The 18,202-nt window shown below is 39.5% G+C and overlaps 2 protein-coding genes across 2 annotated transcripts; one reads left to right on the forward strand and one right to left on the reverse strand.

The window, feature by feature from the left end:
- The first annotated feature begins 1,259 nt into the window (after positions 1-1,259).
- Positions 1,260-15,613, forward strand: tonsl (tonsoku-like, DNA repair protein). The gene is made up of 28 exons (XM_055160632.1): positions 1,260-1,576; positions 1,657-1,752; positions 2,101-2,243; positions 2,330-2,513; positions 2,599-2,728; positions 2,847-3,018; positions 3,096-3,210; positions 3,282-3,433; positions 3,524-3,676; positions 3,818-3,943; positions 4,188-4,386; positions 4,460-4,515; positions 4,586-4,675; positions 4,856-4,928; positions 5,002-5,165; positions 5,235-5,358; positions 5,708-5,949; positions 6,559-7,036; positions 7,409-7,614; positions 7,716-7,798; positions 8,172-8,328; positions 8,393-8,471; positions 9,394-9,701; positions 11,192-11,363; positions 13,034-13,209; positions 13,328-13,401; positions 13,763-13,896; positions 15,111-15,613. The coding sequence occupies exons 1-28, from the start codon at positions 1,552-1,554 to the stop codon at positions 15,299-15,301; spliced, it is 4,302 nt and encodes a 1,433-aa protein (XP_055016607.1). The 5' UTR covers positions 1,260-1,551; the 3' UTR covers positions 15,302-15,613.
- Positions 15,614-15,955: 342 nt separating this feature from the next.
- Positions 15,956-17,581, reverse strand: nkl.4 (NK-lysin tandem duplicate 4). The gene is made up of 5 exons (XM_020919797.2): positions 17,453-17,581; positions 17,308-17,384; positions 16,440-16,517; positions 16,209-16,363; positions 15,956-16,134 (listed from the first exon to the last, which is right to left on the reverse strand). Exons 1-5 carry the CDS (start codon positions 17,499-17,501, stop codon positions 16,068-16,070), a joined length of 426 nt encoding a protein of 141 aa, XP_020775456.2. The 5' UTR covers positions 17,502-17,581; the 3' UTR covers positions 15,956-16,067.
- Positions 17,582-18,202: the final 621 nt, after the last annotated feature.

Below are 18,202 nucleotides of genomic sequence, written 5' to 3' on the forward strand. Positions count from 1 at the left end.
AAAAAAGACTGAATAAATTAAATAAATACATTTGAGATGTATAATGCCATACTGTGGAACATTCAGGTTAAAGCAGTGACATCAATAGTTACATAGTGCACCTTTAATTATTCAGTATATATTGACTGATAAAGAGGAAATGTGAATGAATAGTAATTACAGAATTAAAAATTAAACTTTTAATTAATTAATTTTATTTTAGTAATATCATCCTCCTAGGCTATTTGAACTGTAGAGAAGTAGAATCATAGTATGTCACATGTTGTATGTTGTGTCATGAGTAAAAGTGAAGTGTTTTATGCTTATTTGGCCTGAATGAACCGTAATAGGTCATCTTCGCCTGCTGACATCACAGCGGCATGTGCCTGCCTTGTTATTTTGGGCTAAAGAGTTGGATTATAAGGCATCAATTTAGGTTAGGTCAGTGACACAAATGTCAAACCAGTCAGAAATGTGAAAGCAATGTCTGTTACAGCTTTTACTTCAGTTATTTCACTTCAAAATGCACTATGCAACTTTTCCAGAGTGTTGTCTGCCATATACTTGTCTCCTTGGAGATGTTATTGCTTTGCATAATTTATTGTATGGCATACATTACCTTATTTAACCTTTTTGACCACAATCCAGCTCCACATCCAGCAGTTGTCACCTTAAATACAATAAATGCATAGCTTAAAAAGGTTTTAAAAATATAAATAACAAAATGAGCCAACAAAACAAAAAAGACAAGTTCATTTTTTTTTTACATGAGACAACAATAGAAAATAATTGGATATTTTTCATGTTTGGGCTTTACAGGAGAATTTGCTGAAATCGGCCAAGCTCTCCTCAGGTGGATCCCTAGTTGTTTTGATCACATGAGGGTGCTATTTCTAAGCACAACAGTGCTCCAAATGCTACGTAGTACATAACATTAATTCTAAGTCATTTTAATGTTCATACTCCACGTCGGAAAAGACAATAAAAGAATAATAACTAATAAAAAAGACACTCAATCCATAGATCATAGGACTGTATCATAGATCCACACCATGCACTTACAAAATGGGCGGATCTTGGGCGGCTACAGGAATCAAAGTTATCTCTATTATTTGACTGTCAGGCATTACTAATGTTTTACCGAAGTAATTTGGGGTGAAACAAGTAAAAGTCGAAGCAGCAAAATATGACGACATAATTTGCTTTGGATTTTGCCTGGGTACATTTGTATACATTTAACAGGTATTGGTAATGCATGTGCCTAAAAGACTAAACATAGGGGAAATTATTACATACAGCAGCCATTGGTTTCTGCCGTACTGGCGCGGTTTTGTGAAGTTGAGTTGTCCTTTTGGAGCGATTGTGCCACAAACTACAATCAAAATTGTAGAGACTCAAATGTCCGATCAGACATTTAACTGACATGAATGATATTAATGGCAACAGGCGGGATTGTTGATATAAACGGCATATGTTGGCGATGTCGATAACGCTGTCCGTTAGCAGACAAGCTAGAGGCGCGCTCTGCGCTGGCAGAAGACACAGTCTCTCCTTTCACTCAGAATCTTGAAGATGAGTTTTGCCAGAGAAATCAAGCGTAAGTACCTTGTCATGTTATGATTTGCTATTTGATTTCCTATTTCAAGGCTATATTCATCAGACACTTATTTGCTACAGAGCTACAAAAAGCAAAGAGCAAGGCCCAGAACAATAACAACCTGAGAGAGGAAGCAAGTATCTGCAATCAGCTGGGAGAACTGCTGTCTAAAAGTGGTAAGAGCTGTGAGTTTAAGTAACTATTGAGAATACATTCATTTAAACTGCATGATCTTGTCATGAGTGTGTGATGTGTAAACATCTGTTGAAAATGGCTTGTATAGCTATGTCATGGATAAAATATATTTTAATGCTATTGACACTTAACGGTTAACGTGGTTTTGCTGCTGATTCAATTAGCAGTTTTGAAACCTTTATCCTATTATAATCCATGCTTCTTATCAAATTCCTTTTGCATTCCTGATCCCCAAACACTGCACTCCAAACTCTGCAGCTGCAAGTTTTTTTTTGTTTTTTTTGTTTTGTTTTTTTGATCACTTGCATTTTTATGTTTTTATGTCATAGGTGATTATGAGGCTGCCATTCAGGAGCACCAACAGGAGCTGTCCCTATCTGAGGTGCTCAATGATGTGATAGGTCGAGCTGTCGCTAATCGGAAAATAGGAGAATGCTACGCTGAATTGGGAAATATTGACGCTGCTCTAAGGGTAAGTCATAGTTTTAGTTTTGTTTGGTTTAAGTAATGTTATTACTCAGAAGAATCAGCTCCTATAAAGAATATTTTTCCTTTCAGTATCAGAGGCGTCACTTGGATCTGGCCCGTTCTGTCTCAGATCATGCAGAAGAACAAAGAGCTCTTGCTACAATTGGCCGCACTTATTTATTCCGTTTTGAGTCTGACCAATCAAGAAGCAGTTTGGAACAAGCTGAGGATGCTTTTAAGAAGAGTCTTGCCATTGTTAATGACCGCCTTGAAGGTCTGTGTATTTTCTAATGCTTAACTATGCTTTCTATAGCATTATAGTTTAATATAGCTCTCACTGGCATCCATTTATTGTACAGGGATGGTGCCAGAGCGGGAGCTTTGTGAGATGAAAGCACGTCTCTTCCTGAATCTTGGTCTGGTTTGTGATAATCTGGGAGAGCCCAAACGCTGCAGTGAATTTATAAGGCGCAGTGTGTTCATTGCAGAGTAAGAAACTCTCTTGGCATACTGAATTCATCTTATTATACTAATGTGGCACACAGTTGACTGAGATTTCCCCATTTGCATCTATCTTATTTGATATTTGTTTTGTCTTGATATCTAGGAAGAGCCAACTCCTTGAAGATCTCTATCGGGCCAATTTTAACCTGGGAAATATTTACTTCCGCAATGGACAAGCCTCAAATGCAGTGCGCTGCTTAGAACAAGCCAAGGAATGTGCCAGGAAAATAAAAGAGAAGCTTAGTGAAAGCGAGTGTTTTCACTGCATTGGCAAGGTTTGAGCTGACCTTTGTTAATTAAAGTCAAATATATCTGCATTTTTCACATGTCTATATTTGTTATTTCATTACAGGTGCAGCTGTCTCTAGGGGATTTTGTGGCTGCCAGACGCTCTTTAAAGAAAGCTTTGCAGCTGGGATCCCAGCAGCAAACAGACAAACAGGCAGTGAAGAAAGCATTCAAATATGGTACTTTATTAACTGTCTATTATTTATTACTGTTTTTTGCATTTCTGTGTAGCTAAGTCATTGTTTTCCAGCGGACAAAGGGTGTAAACTGGAGGAGGAATTAGGAGAAGACCAGGGCAGACGACTCAGCCCACATCAGGCTGTGGAACTGACAGAGCAGTTGGGAGATCTCTACTGTAAAGTGGGCTGCTACAGTAAAGCCTTGGATGCTTATCAGGCCCAAGTAAAAACATAAATATGCTCTAAATAATATTTTAGCATCACTTTTTGTTTGACCTGCTTTGATTGATACAGTTTTGTCAAACATTTTTAGTTGACTGGTGCAGAGGCAATGGGGAAGGCTTCTCGAGAGCTGGCTGTGATCCATGTTTCACTGGCTGCGACCTACACAGATCTAAAACAGTACAGCAAAGCAGTGGAGCACTACAGACAGGAGCTCATGCTGAGAGCAGGCAGCGCCTCAGAGGTACTCTGTTAGTATACTGATAAAAGTCTTTTTCCAATATCCTTTCATGTACAGTGTGAAATGTAAACAAACACCCTTGCATCTGAAATGTTTTGTGATATATTATAACAACATTAACTATTTTACTTTTCCTCATTGCAGGAATGCAGTACATGGCAGAACATTGCAGCAGTTCAGGAGGAGGGTGGCTGTGACTTCAATGACGTAGACCACAGTTTCAGTAAAGCACTGGAGTGTGCTCAGAAGACAGGACATGCCAGGATACAGGTAGGATAAGATGTGAGCTTATATCTGAAATAATAACAGCTATGCTTTTCTTCAGGATTTGGATTTCATGATTATATGACTATTAGAGAACTGCCTCCTGGCAAAAAGAAAACCCCACCAAGTCAAACAGTTCTGAGCTTTTGACATAATTTATTTCCTAAATTCACCCATAATTAGGCACTGAGTAACACAGTTGTAATTTAAAACTGAATATTTTCTTAACACTAATATATTCTTTCCACAGAAACGTGTGTTGAGGCGCTGGCTTTCATATCAGCGACGAAACGGCTCTGCCAAATGTGCGGACACCGAGGCCCATCTGCAGGAGCTGTGTGCTGCAGAGGGCTGGAACCCACACGATAGTGAGGGAGAGGAGGATGAAGAGGAGGACATGGACAATAGTGAGCCTCTGGAGGACAGTGACGTCATCCTCTCTGACTCAGGTACTCATTACTCTGTGCTGTAGAGGCATGGGCCTAAGTGGATACTTATGCCTCTTCCTTTGACATTTTATAGATGATGATCTGGAAGGGTATGACAAGATGGTGACAGGAAAAAGGAAGAGTGGACGAGTAAGTTCATATTTTGCTTTCACTTTTGACAACCTCAGTGTCTTAAAGTGTAATTCATTTTCTGCTTTAGTGGAACAAGCGCAATGAGAAGGGTGAGACCTCTCTTCATAGAGCCTGTATAGATGGAAACCTGAAGCAGGTCCAGTACCTTATTGATCAGGTGAGATACCCCAAAATACTTGAAAACCTGTGCTTTTAAAACAAAATCACTTAATTAATGAGAAATATGCATAAGTATGCAATTAATGAGTCCAAATTACAATATTATTTGATAATAATAAAAAAATTCAGACACTCTACTAACATACTACATTCTCACACATCACTTGTGTATGACCAGGGTCATCCAGTGAATCCCAGAGACTACTGTGGCTGGACTCCCCTGCACGAAGCCTCTAACCATGGACACTACGGTAAAATAAATTCTGATCACAAAACACATTTCTAGTAATATAAATTTTTGCTCACCTAAACTGTATTTGGCAGACGTAGTAGCAGTGCTGTTAGATCGCGGGGCCTACATTAATGACCCCGGGGGACCTCTGTGTGAGGGGGTCACTCCTCTACATGATGCTCTGGCTTGTGGAAACTTGGCTGTGGCTCGGCTCTTAATAGAAAGAGGAGCATCTGTGACTTTATGCAACTCAAAGGTAACTGTTTTGAAGAACAATGGCATGAAAATGGGCATAACATTATGAATGAAATTTTTATCTTCAAAGGGAGAGTCAGCCATGGACACCTTTTGTAAGTGGCAAAGGACATACAGCAGGGAGCTGGACAGAGAAACCAAGCATGAGTGTGCTGTTACAGAGAGACTACTGAGGAAAGCACTGGCAGGATTAGGTAAGAGATAGAATTAAAAGAAGAGATAGCACAATATATAGCATGTTTGTCTTTTGAACCTATGCCCATCACTGAAAGATGCTCATCGGGATATCTATAAAAACATGTATCTACTGTACAATTTACTGTTTTAAAAAAAAAAAAAATCTGGTAATTACAAAAGAATAAGAGTTGATCACAAAAAAAAAGATCAAGAGCCATCTGCTCAGTAAAAATGAAAACATGACATCCTGATTATTTGTGATTTCAAAACAATAAGATTTAAACAAGTTTATGCAGAAGATCACGTGCATGTATACTCAGACTTTACTGAGTTTAATCCAAATATTCCTGTTACTGTGTGCCGCAGTGACTCCTGCCTCTGTTCCTGCCAAGCCTCTGGATGCCTTAAAGGATAGCCAGCTGTTTGACGCAGAGAACTCTGAGCCCCTCACCTCTTCCAGTCAGGACCAGATCCCTGGCAGCAGGGCCTCACAGGGACACTCAGCAGCCAGCACGCCAGCACTCACCAAACCAGCACGCAGCAACAGCTCACAGCAGAGACAGCACAGGCACCGGGCCAGAGGGACAGATGCTCTGCTTTTCTACGGGGTAATAATCTGCATTTTGGCAAAAAGAACCATTTTAAGATTAAGAAGTCTTAAATTGTGTGAGAGGGACCTGGTAGTATTAAAAATAAAGCACTTAAACATGTCCTTGCCTTGTCCATTGCATCTGTTGTTACGGTGAGAGACAGTAGCTCCATTGGTACTTGAGTACCACTCATCTGAAGGTTGGAGGTTCAAATTCTGATCTTGATATTAATACAGTATCATTGGTAGAGTGATCCCCCTGGCACACAGAATTGCGGTGCGATTCCAGCTCCCACTGTTGAATACTGCTGTTGTGTCCTTGGGCAAGACACTTAACCCTCCCTCGCTTAAAGTGTCTGTATTACTTATACTGGTGAATGTATGAATAGGAGTGTGGTTCCTAAAGCTGTTTTAATGCCTTGTAGAAAAGTGCTACATAAATGTGAGGGGGGGTTTAGGTCTCCACTGTCACTGGTAAATTATAGCTCAGAAAAAGGTTGGGAACCACTGCTCTGTAAAATGCATCACTTAAAATTAACCTAAAATATCCTTTATATCCAAAACATTTTAAACTGGTATCTGACAATACAATACGTAATGCCCCAAATCTGTTTCTGTGTCTTTTTAGACTAACAGCAGCTCTTCAGATGACAGTGACACAGATGCTCCTGTGAGCCCTCTGCGCCCTGTGCGGCCCAGACACAATGGGATCCCAGCACCCTCCAGTCAGAGAGAAGCTCCCAACAAAAATGATCTCAGCTCAACATTAAACTCCACTCAGGACAGCATAAGAGACACTCCCGCCCCTTCTGTGTTTGAGCGAGAGGAGTACCACAGCGCCATCCGGAGCCTGGGAAGCGCCAAGTCTCGTCTGCACAGTTCATCACAGTTCTCCAGCGCCCCAGCCCCATCTACCAGCAACAGGTCCGCTCTTGTGCCCGAGGAGGAGTATGTAGCTGATGACTGGCTGGAGGATGACATGGGAGATATTCAACCCAAGAAGAAGAGGAGGCTTCAGGTGGAACAGAGCGGGTCAAGAGCAGAGAGCAGTGTGTCGACGGGCAGAAGCCAAATCAGACACACACATTCAGAGCACACAAGCAGAGGTAAGAACACATCCTGTGAGAGTTCACTATATTTATACTCACAGTTTACCTATTTACTGGAGTATTCTGGACAAGGTATATTGTAATAAAAAGAAAACTTGTACTGAAAGATTTTTTACATTTAATTTCACTTCAGTCAGTCTTTTCTAGAGTGGATCTTGTGCATACTGTTCATTCTATCCTTGGGCAAGACAACCACATTGCCTAGTATGAATGTGGTACGGGTTTGAGTGTTGTAAATCCACTGTATTATTATTTACTTGTGCTTGAAATTTCGTCATTTCACATTGACATAGCATCAGTTATCAACATGTGTTTGTATAACCAATGAGCATCAGTCAATGTTATAATCCATTTTGTGTGGGTGTGCAGTTCTGCCCTCCTCCAGCAGGGGTGTCTCTGTGAAAAAGAGCAGCTCTGTGAAGCCGCAGCAGGTGAAGATGACACAGATCCCTGGAATGGTGAGACTGGGGCGCAGAGAGGTCAGCCGCTGTCCCAGCCCCAACATCACTGATGAAGAGGACGTGAGGGCCCTGACTCCTCCCCTTCCTCCTCCTCCTCCACACATGTACTCACAGGTGAGGCAAGACCGCTGCAGGCCAGGCACTGTGTATGGATCTGTATGAATGACCTTTTATACCATGTTCAAAATCATGTTAATTTTTCATATATGTTATAGCCTCAAAACCACACTCTGCCTCCACCAATCCGAATGAGGGTCAGAGTTCAGGAGGATGTCTTCCTTATCCCTGTGCCACAAAGGTTAGTCAAAAATTGGAACTGTATGATATTTTATGAACTCAATAGGGTTCAGGTTTTACAAAAAAGGGGTTGCCTTCAAAATTAACTTTGGGGGGTCATCCATTCTTTTTAAACAGATGTGAATGATTTGAAGATGATTTGTTTTATTACGAAAAAAGTTATTACAAGAAAAGTTGACAACTTTGACATCTACCCGTGTATATATAATTTTTATTGTGTTTTTAAGATGACTACAATGACAACTTTAAAACAGTTTCGTTACTATCAGCGTTTCCTAAATCAAAATAATTGTGTGTAAATGTGAGTTTTACAGAAAAAAAATGACATTACACTGCATCCCCTTTAACCATTGTACCTCGTGTGTCTGTGGCAGTGAGGCGGACTCGTGCACTGTGGCGTGGCTATGTGAACAAGCAGCCCAGAGGTTCTACCAGAAGTGTGGCCTGCTGCCTCGCCTCCAGCTGCAGAAAGAGGGCGCTCTCCTCTCACCACAGGACCCACTGCTCGCCGTGCTACACACAAACGAAGAGGTCGGCATGATGAAGACGACTGTGTTAATACTAAGTACAAATGATTAATGTGTGTCTTTTTCAGGTCCTGGCTGAGGTTTGCTCGTGGGATCTACCTTCCCTACCAGAGCGATATAAAAAGGCTTGTCAGAGTCTGGCAGTGGGTAAGAACAAGAAAACAACACTGAAAACATAACATAAACATAGCTCTACTCACTTCCTTTTTGAGAATGACTTAAGGTGACTCATACTTGTTGTAGACCATATCAAAATTAGATTAGAAGGATGAGCAATAGAATAGGAGCAAACCAAGTCAAGACTATATAAGGAGTAAGCAAAATTGGGCTCAAACCTGTCTGAAAAAAACTTTCAAAAATGGCTATAAATGTCTCAAATATAACAAACAAAATGAGTTTTTAATACAACCATCTTAGCAACCATATAATATGATATACAGTAACAAAGGGACATACTTCTGTTTTATATTCAGTTAACCTAAATATTAATGTTTTTTATTGTTGAAAACTGAAATGCTAAAGTGGGGCTAAACACTCTGCAACCTCAACCACATTTCAGATAAAACTGGGCAGGACCTGAAGGGTGAAAAGGGGTGGGGTATAACAAGCAGCATATCCACACATCCAAAACACGTGACTGTAATCAGGGCAGTCTTCTGTGATGTCACCAACTACTGGGACTCAGAGGTCACTGAAGGCAACACAAACTTAAATTTAGGCGTTTTGTCCTAAAAGCTGCAAATTAACTAGTTTAAACTGAAGTTGCCCAAAATAAAATAGAATAGGAACAGTAGATGCGATTAAAACACCATATATACAATTGGTAGCAAAAAAAAAGTGGATTTAGTGTTTAGTTCATTAAAACTTTCTATCTTCATGGAGACCAAACCAAGCCAAGTTACAAGATAGATCTGTGCAAAGGCAACCCCGCTCAAACCCACTTGTAATTGAATAAATGTAAAATAGAGGTGTTTAATGTCACGCCATGGAACATTCAGGTAAGCAGGGGACAGACCCCCAACCGAAAAGTTACACAGCGCACCTTTAATGTTTGTGTTCTGTGGAGCAGAGGAGAACCGCCGCGTGAGCCGGCTGTGTGAAGTGCAGGACGGGGGCTCCTGTGTGTCAGTGTGCAGTCTGAGCTTGGCGCCCTCCTCTCTCACCCCCCTCCTGCGGGCGCTCAAACTGCAGACCAGCCTCACCGAGCTCCGCCTCTCGGGGAACTGTCTCCACGACGACCTACTGCCCGAGCTCGTGGCCACCGCCGTCACCATGCCCCGACTGCGGCTGCTGGACGTGTCAGCCAATCACATCACGGGGGCGGGGCTGGAGAAGGCCGTCGCCGCTCTGAAGGGCCACAGTCATCCTGCTTTTCCTGTAAATAAGCACATACTCACACACATTCATTTTTACAACTTTATGACACAATTAATGGTCCTATATTACGCCACATGGACCTTTTGATATTTAATTCTTGTGAGAATGTTTTTACGTAGTCAAAAACATACCTAGAGTTGTGTTTTGTTTCATTCATGAGTAATCCTGCATTATTGGTCTAGCTACATCTCCAAAGCTCAAAATGCTCTTTTCCAACTTGACATGTCATGACTTTTTGTAGTTTTCAAGTTAACAGCTATATTTTACTTTTTTTTTTTTTTTTAGTAGAGATTGGAAATTTCAGGTCTAAAATTATCCAAATGATTCTAATGAAGGTGATTGAATAAAAAACTGTAATTGACGACATTTTGATAATCTGATAACTCCAGAAATGATCAGATTTGCGGTGTGCATGTACACATAGCCAGTGTTTTTGTGTGAAGTGAGGTGCTACCAAATGATTTCAACATGACTAAAGTTCACATTTATATTTATAGTATCCAGTAAATACAAATGAACTGTCAATTTCCCAAGTATGATTGTAAACACACTTTAATTTTCAGTGAGACAGTGTACAATATTAAACTTTACAATAATGTAAATGGACCTGAATTAACCAAAAGGACAGTTTTCATAGGCAAGTCCCCCTACCAGATGGTAATAGGCTCCCTAAAATTTCAGAAATTCATGTAAAAGGGAATTTGTTAAAATACAAATACCATTCACACAGTTATATATTCATATGATCATAAAAAACTAAACAAAAATATATGTATATAAACTTTTAGCACCCACATGTCATCACCATTTAGCATGTGTGAAACCAACATGATTTTTCTGAGAAGTAGCCACACCGTTTCTTGTGACAAACTGAATGCACGTAATTCTCTGACACTTTTTTATTTGTGGTTTTAACTTGCGTCACCTGATCATTTCAATTGACTAAACCCAAGAACACAAAGAATACAATATTAATTTCAGCAGCCCCCGTCTGTGTCAAATATTGAAACTTTACAGCAACCTCCCCTGGGGGGATTTCTACATCGATCTATTGGTAGAATGGTGACACAATAAGCAAAAGTTAATCTGAGAACTCAAAAAAAAAAACAAAAAAAAAAAACCCCACAAATTGCATTTAAACAGCACATTTACACTAGCCTATGATCAATACAAGGGTTCATGATCCGGTTTAGGTGTTTGATTTTCATCAAAAATGGTGAGTGTGAGTAAAACTATTGGGGAATGCTAGCGATCTTGTGACTGTAAGTTCTGTGAGTGGTCAGTTCTTTACGGTCAGATTGTTTTAAAACTAAGCTCATATTAAAGTCCAAATCGAGTAACAGAGCCCCAGACAGAGCAGTACCTCCAGTTAGTTTCACACCTGCAGCGAAAGTTGAGAACTTCAGTTGCAAAGTATCAGTTGGTTTAGAGAATGTTATTGTCTGAAACAAAGCAATATGACACTTCTCTTTTTTCTCCTTGTGTTACAGTGCCTTGAGGAGCTTGACCTGAGTTTTAACATTCTGGGCGACGGCGTATCCGAGCCTCTGTCCTGCCTGCTGAGCTGCTGCCCTCTGCTGGTCAGACTGTCCCTGCAGGCGTGTGGTCTGACTGCACGCTTTCTGCAGCAGCACCGGCTCATGCTGGCCCAAGCGCTTGCAGGTAAAACGACATGAACAGTCTCCTTTTTAAGTGGTGCTGTAAACCAAGGGGGCTGAGACTGACCCTTTGCGCATTATAATCGTTGCTGATTGTGGTAAAATGGCTTAAATGGCTATTCAGAATATTTCTGTTGGGTCTTATTAAGCCTATAGTTAGACCTATGAAAAAGAAACGGCTAAACTAACACAAGAATGACATGCATTTCAGAACATATTTGCATAAGTTTAAATCCTCCTAGGTGTGTATACAGTAACCGAAATATCGTGATATCGTATTGTCAAAAGTCTCACAGTAATACCGCGGGGTGTCACAATATATCGAATCACACATTCCTTTGCTTAACTGCATTTTTTTATAGTAGCAAGAGCTAATAAACATCAGGAACTACATATCCCATGATTCATTTCAACGCAGACAACATAATTATGTTTTTTTACTGGAATTCTTGGGATTATGACGGTAATAACACACACCAAAATCTTGTCAGGGTATTTTAAAAGCAAAAAAGTGTCCTATGTACAATTATATCAGCCTCTCCAAAATATCGCAATAAATATCGTACCGCGAGATGCATATCGTGATAATATCGTAGTGAGAGATTTGGATATCGTTACATCCCTAGTACACAGTAAACTGAATCTTTTTAAGTTTAATACATGCATCGCCATTTTATTTACAGCACACTTTTTTAGGTTAGAGTCGTTAAATGTATTGAAAATTAGATACTAAAAACTAGACACACATATATTAGTACTAGTGTACACCCATGGACCACTTTGGAATATACTTGTACAACAGGGATTACACCAGGGGTCACCAAACTTTTTTCTCTGAGGGTCACATTATCACTCTTGACTGTGATGGGGTCCGGGGTCTGGTCGGCCATTTAACAGAATTGCTTGACCCTGGCGACGCAGATTGTATTCTTTGAAAACCGCCCCACTTTCTTTACATATCAGACAAACTGCACGGTCCTTACACTGAACAAAAAAATAACCAGTCTTCCACTGTTCTTTGAAAACTCGGCGCTCTCTGTCAACTTTTCGTACTTTAACACTAGTCATTTTGCTCTCTTTAACGTTGACTGCCACTGTTTGATCTCGAGTTTGTCAAGTGACGAAAATTTGGTGGCAAATGTAAATATGTCATATTATTTAAATATAAATACTTCATATAAATAGAATTTTTTTATTGAAAAAATCAACAAAAGACAAGATGCAGACATGTTATTATTTGCCAAAAAGTTTAAAAAAAAAAAAGAAAAAAAGGCCATGACAACTTTTGAAGATTGCCACACAGGGCCAGTTCAAGTGGTGGTGGGGGGCCGAACAAAGACACATAGACGACCGGAGTCAGCCCGCGGGCCTTAGTTTGGTGACCCCTGGATTACATAGATATAAGGCCACATGGTAATTTAAAGAAAGTACTATTATTTAATGTTGACAATCATGTTCTATTGTCTTAAAGTTATTATTGGCATTGAGTATCAAGTCAAATCCTTAGTACTGATATCAAGTTTGAAATTTTTGTATCGTGACAACACTAATCGTGCTGCACCCCGTAACTAACTCACCAATATTACACAGTACATTTGAATATTTTCACTGATAATTGAGCATGTACTAGTATATCACAGTATTGCTACCATTACTGCTTCTCTTTACCTGCAGGTATGGGCCATCTGAAGTCTCTCTGCCTTTCCCACAATGCAATGGGCTCCACTGGCTTTGAGCTGGTGTTAAAGACAGTACCTCTACACAGCCTCACTTATCTGGACCTATCGGCGGTGCACAGTGGGCCAGCCGATCACCCAGCTCTGGAGCAGCTTGCCAAACTCCTGTCCCAGGTCTGAGGGGGAAATGTTCAAGTCTGTGTTAACTGCAAAAATGTGGTTTTAAATCTCTCTTTCTCTCTCTTTCTCTTCCTCTCTCTTTCTCTCTCTCTTTCTTCTTTTGGTTTTGTAGAATGAGTGTCCTCTGACTCATTTACACCTGGGATCAAATGGGCTGACTGACAACAGTGTGGTCTCTTTGGCTAGGTTAGTACCACAGTTTAAAATGTTATGACTAGGGAACGAAAAATTTTTTATTTAGTATCAGTCAAGGTTTGGTATACAAAATCTTATTCTAATTATGTCCACAAAATCTATAAACATTTATTCAACTTTATACTTTTTCATTCATTTTATTATTAATATTATTTATTCGTGATTTTAGGATAATATCAAAATGTGTTTTATTTCCTATTTTTCTTTTTTGTTTTGTACATTTTATCATACAGTTTCAGTCAACAAACATGACTTGAGCTGAACTTTATTTGCAACTGTTGCCCACTGTGTTGTTGTAATGTCCTATATTGTTGTGTGTTTGTGTGTTGGTGTTGGTGTTTGTGTTGGTCAGGTGCCTGGTTTCGTGTCCATCTCTGGTGAACTTGAATCTCTCAGGAAACCCCTCTATCACCTCAGCTGGCCTCTACCACATCCTGGCTTCTTTGAAGGAGGCGGGGCGCTCACTGAACCACCTTAACCTGCAGGGTGAGTCAGAACATTTAAAATAAATCACCTCTGTTCTCGATTAGTGTGCGAGTTACAGAGAAATGTAACATAAGGTGTATTCATATGTGTGACTGTTGTCCAGTTCACGCAGTTTAACATCTTCTATTTTATTACAAATGAATAAAGGTGAAAGACTGGGAACTAATTAGAACTAAATACTACGTAACTTACTGAGTGTAATAATTTTATGTTATCTGATATGTATTACAGAATATTGGACCTTGTTACCACAGAAAAGTCATCAGAACACAACAAAACTGACATGAACATTTTGAAAATATGATATCAGTTCATTTCACTTTTACCACCTGTCCAATATTCAGCATTTTTAACATTCTGATGAGATACAGTTTTATAAAGGTTCAGCACTGGTAGAATTTATTTTTCCTTTAAAAAATAGTCACTCAAAAATAAAGTAATATTGGAGTTTGAAATGTATATTTAAATCAAATGTATTTGTTTGGAGGATAAGCCCCTTGAGATGTCTTGCCATCTCATTTTTGAGGGGGTTCTCAGAGTCACAACAAAAGAAGACAGATACAGGAGCGCAGACAGTAGGCTTGATAAATTCAGGAAAAAAAAAACAAAACAGAAAAAACAAAACAACTAAATCAACACCGCCATACACACGCACACACACACGCACACACACGACTCTTAGACACTGAATAAGTCCAAGTCTAAAACTATGACAGAGTTCAAATATAGTCACAAAATGAAACAGGATGAACAGCAAAATTCAACAAGATGATCAAAAACAATTACACAGGTTTTGTAAATATTGCACCAGAGCACTTTTAAATGAAGAGACAGAAGTTAAAAATTGGTCCAATCAAAGGGAGCTTTATATTTAAATGATTTATTTTTTTTTTTTTTTTTACTCTTTCATTCATGTTACTTTTCTGGTGGAGGCTTCGTCAAATGTTATTGCTTTGTCTGGAATGTTTCACAGTATGATACTGAACCTTTCTATCTTCATGGAGACTAAACCAAGCCAAGTTACAGGTCAGATCTGTGCAGAGGCAATCCTGCTTACAGTCAGAATGCCTGTTTTTTTTGCCTGCTTAGGTATTTTTGAGCTCTAAAACCACCTGTAGATGCATAAATGTAAAGTAGAGCTGTTTAATGTCATACTTTGGAACATTTCAGGCATCCTAATAAGCAGGACTTCTAATGGTGTGTGTTGTACGCAGGCTGTCAGGTGAGCGGGCCCTGGGACAGCACTGGTCTGGACGGTTTGACAGATCTGGTCCGGGACATGAGGCTCTGTTCTCTCTCGCTCAACAAACTAGACAGAGAAGCCCTCAGACACCACTGGGACACACAGGGACGCTTTGTGGACAGGAACGCCAAGTGTCTCATGACCACACTGTCTACAACTTAAGACTAATGTGAGTTACTACATTGTACAGTGTAGCTTTCAGTCCTCTTTTTTAAGTCTTTACCAGAATTCTTCAGTTTTGATGTAGTTTTTTTTAACCAAACTTCTTACTGTGATGTCTGTGTACCTATTTATGTGTCCATGTGAAATCATGTGGAAATGTTATGTACTTCTGTTGTGATATTTGTGGTCTTATTTTACTGAGTCTGTCTTGGATCAAAAATATTAAAGTATGTAAAATGTATAATCGTCTCAACTTGGCATGGAATAAAAGTTTGCTGATTTGTGCTGTTAAAGAAGTCACACTCAGTATTGCCCAACAGTTCAGTTTCTCACTTTCACCTTTTTTGTTGAACAGGAACATTTGAACTTGACAGTATTTGCTACTGTGTGCATAAAGTGTGTCTCTCCACGTTAACGGATGAAGATTACACAATACATACATGATATCACTGCAAAGGATACACGCATTCATATATACTCATTCATATACACTGTATCGTGAAAATATGTATATTTTCTAAAAGGAAACAAAACAGGGCCTGCGCAAAGATGTGGTTTGAGAAGTGAGACATTATCAGCAACAACTTTGTTCTCGTGGTCAGTGTGCTTCGAGGGGACTCATGTAAATACCAAAAAATCATACCACAAGAAGTGTATAGTCTTAGTACAGCCTTTTATTTATTTATTTTTTGGATGATAATGAATGCATATTGTAACAAAAACAAATCCACATATACCCCACATAGAAATATTTTACTGTGGTATATTACTCATCCACGTCATCACCACTGAAAATTTCTGCTGGGCTGTTGTAGTAGAGCACTTCCTTTGGCCTAGAGAGAAACAAATATTTAATCACTGCCATCACTGTATTGTTATTGCAAAGTTCTTGTAGATTGAAACCGACTTGCAAGCCTTGGTGCGGACACAGATGGTCCGGACATCATCGGTGGTGGTCAGTTCCTCGATGAGCACCCCGAGGTGCTTGTTCACAAACTTCTGGCACAAGGATTTGAGGAGACCGATGTTTTTACAGACAGCCAGCAGTTTGGCCTTAATCGACTGTAAACAGCAAGATCATGTGTGTTCATTCAGTTCAAAGTCTGTAATGGAGTACAATGCTGCTGTGTAAACTTACTTCAGCTGTGGCATTGTTCCCAATAATTTTTTTGACGTTGTTCAAAGCCCATTTACAAGCCCAGCACACTCCTGGGAGCTAAAAAACATTTGCTATGGTTACTTCTGAATTTCTAGGAAAAGTTGGTAACATATGCTATTTTCTGATCTACCTTATAATCTTTCCTCATCATAAACACACCCAGAGTTTTGTTTTATTTTATTTTATTTACACATGTCTAACACACAAGCCCTGCATATTTAGACTGAGTTCTTCTCTGAACTAGAAAACACTCTGTTCTACCTTGTTATGTCATGTGGTAATACAAGCTCCACTGTGCTTTTAAACTCCATACACCTTCACTAGAATCATTTGGATAATTTCAGCCCTGGAATATTCAATTTCTATTGAACAAAAGTAAAAGGTAGCTGTTAACTTCACAAGGTGGGACAGAGCATTTTGAGCTTTGGTGGTATAGACAGACTAATAATAAAAACTCGAGCGTGTGAATGAAATGCCCATCGATTACTACTGAACCTACTTGGATGACCAAGTAATTGCATAGATATAACACTATTGTATTATAAAAGAAAGTACTATGATATAATCTTGAAAATCACATAACTGTGATATCTGAATTGGTATTGAGTATCAAGTCTATTCCTTAGGATCTTGACAACACAAAGACAGACTGAAAATTTAGGTGGGCTAATATAGAGGAATATGTGTATTTGTTTTATAAAGTAGGTTTGATTTCATTTGAGTAGGCAATTCCAACCCTTGTGTAAAGCTAGAGGCAGCCCTGTATCCAAGTGATGCGACTTCAGATCTGTGCCCCAACAGGTGGCCGTTAGAAAAACCACAGTGGGTAAACAAAATTTTTCATTACCTTTGTCTCAGAGACTTCCGCCTTGTTCTGGTTTTGTTGGTCATCGATTGCCACACATTTGCCCTGAACCATCCACACTGAAACAAATCAGGACCAGTGAAAATATTGTAAAATTGACCCAAGAAAAACAAAATCACAATCTCACCAGAGCAAGAGAGCAGAACACAGAGGACCACAAGGGAGGACCTGTCCATCTTTTGAGCCAGTGCTGATCCTGTAGTGGAGATATGAACCTCTGTGTACCTTTTATCCTTTTATATATGTCATAGGTGAGAGGGGACGGGCAGGGGTAGGAGGGGGGACAGGGGGGTTATTTGGAAATCACACCTAAAGCACCACAATGACACTCAGCCCACTGCATTTTGAGAGACAGTTTCAGAGCAACAGTAACCTACTTATCACTCACAACCACCAGTGATTCCGAGCAAAGCCTGAGAATTGAGGTTAATCTGACTTTGGAAATGTACTTTTCACAAAGACGCCAAGACTTTAGCATAATATGTGTTTTATTATTTATTATTAGAACATGTACTAATAATACTAATACTACTTCTACTACTACTACTACTACTACTACTGCTACTACTACTACTACTACTACTAGTAATAATAATACTACTAATAATAATAACAATACTAATACTAATACTGCTTCTACTAATACTACTACTAATATTACTACTAGTACTACTTTTACTACTATACTACTGTAACCGGGTGATTAGACTATGTTGTCCTGCTGTGTTGCGTCCACCTGTGCGTCCACCTGTGCGAATCTGTGTAACAGATTGCCACTGCTGCATTATTCTTGCTCTTTATTCTTTATCTTAGTGTTGGTTTTAGTTGAATATTGATTAACAGTAGCCGAGGTCTTGGAGGGAAGTGCAATATTTGG

This window comes from Boleophthalmus pectinirostris, unplaced genomic scaffold, assembly GCF_026225935.1.
Source record: "Boleophthalmus pectinirostris isolate CB_2022bp ecotype Guang Dong unplaced genomic scaffold, ASM2622593v1 HiC_scaffold_10, whole genome shotgun sequence".
NCBI classification, from domain to species: domain Eukaryota; kingdom Metazoa; phylum Chordata; class Actinopteri; order Gobiiformes; family Gobiidae; genus Boleophthalmus; species Boleophthalmus pectinirostris.

Excerpts from the sequence above, each read along its gene's own strand:
- tonsl (XM_055160632.1), top strand. The coding sequence starts at position 1,552 with ATGAGTTTTGCCAGAGAAATCAAGC. Across the intron at positions 3,944-4,187 it reads CAGGACATGCCAGGATACAG|AAACGTGTGTTGAGGCGCTG; the intron begins GTAGGATAAGAT and ends TTCTTTCCACAG. Across the intron at positions 4,929-5,001 it reads CTCTAACCATGGACACTACG|ACGTAGTAGCAGTGCTGTTA; the intron begins GTAAAATAAATT and ends TGTATTTGGCAG.
- nkl.4 (XM_020919797.2), bottom strand. The coding sequence starts at position 17,501 with ATGGACAGGTCCTCCCTTGTGGTCCTCTGTGTTCTGCTCTCTTGCTCT. Across the intron at positions 17,385-17,452 it reads TGTTCTGCTCTCTTGCTCTG|TGTGGATGGTTCAGGGCAAA; the intron begins GTGAGATTGTGA and ends GATTTGTTTCAG. Across the intron at positions 16,364-16,439 it reads GGAACAATGCCACAGCTGAA|TCGATTAAGGCCAAACTGCT; the intron begins GTAAGTTTACAC and ends TGCTGTTTACAG.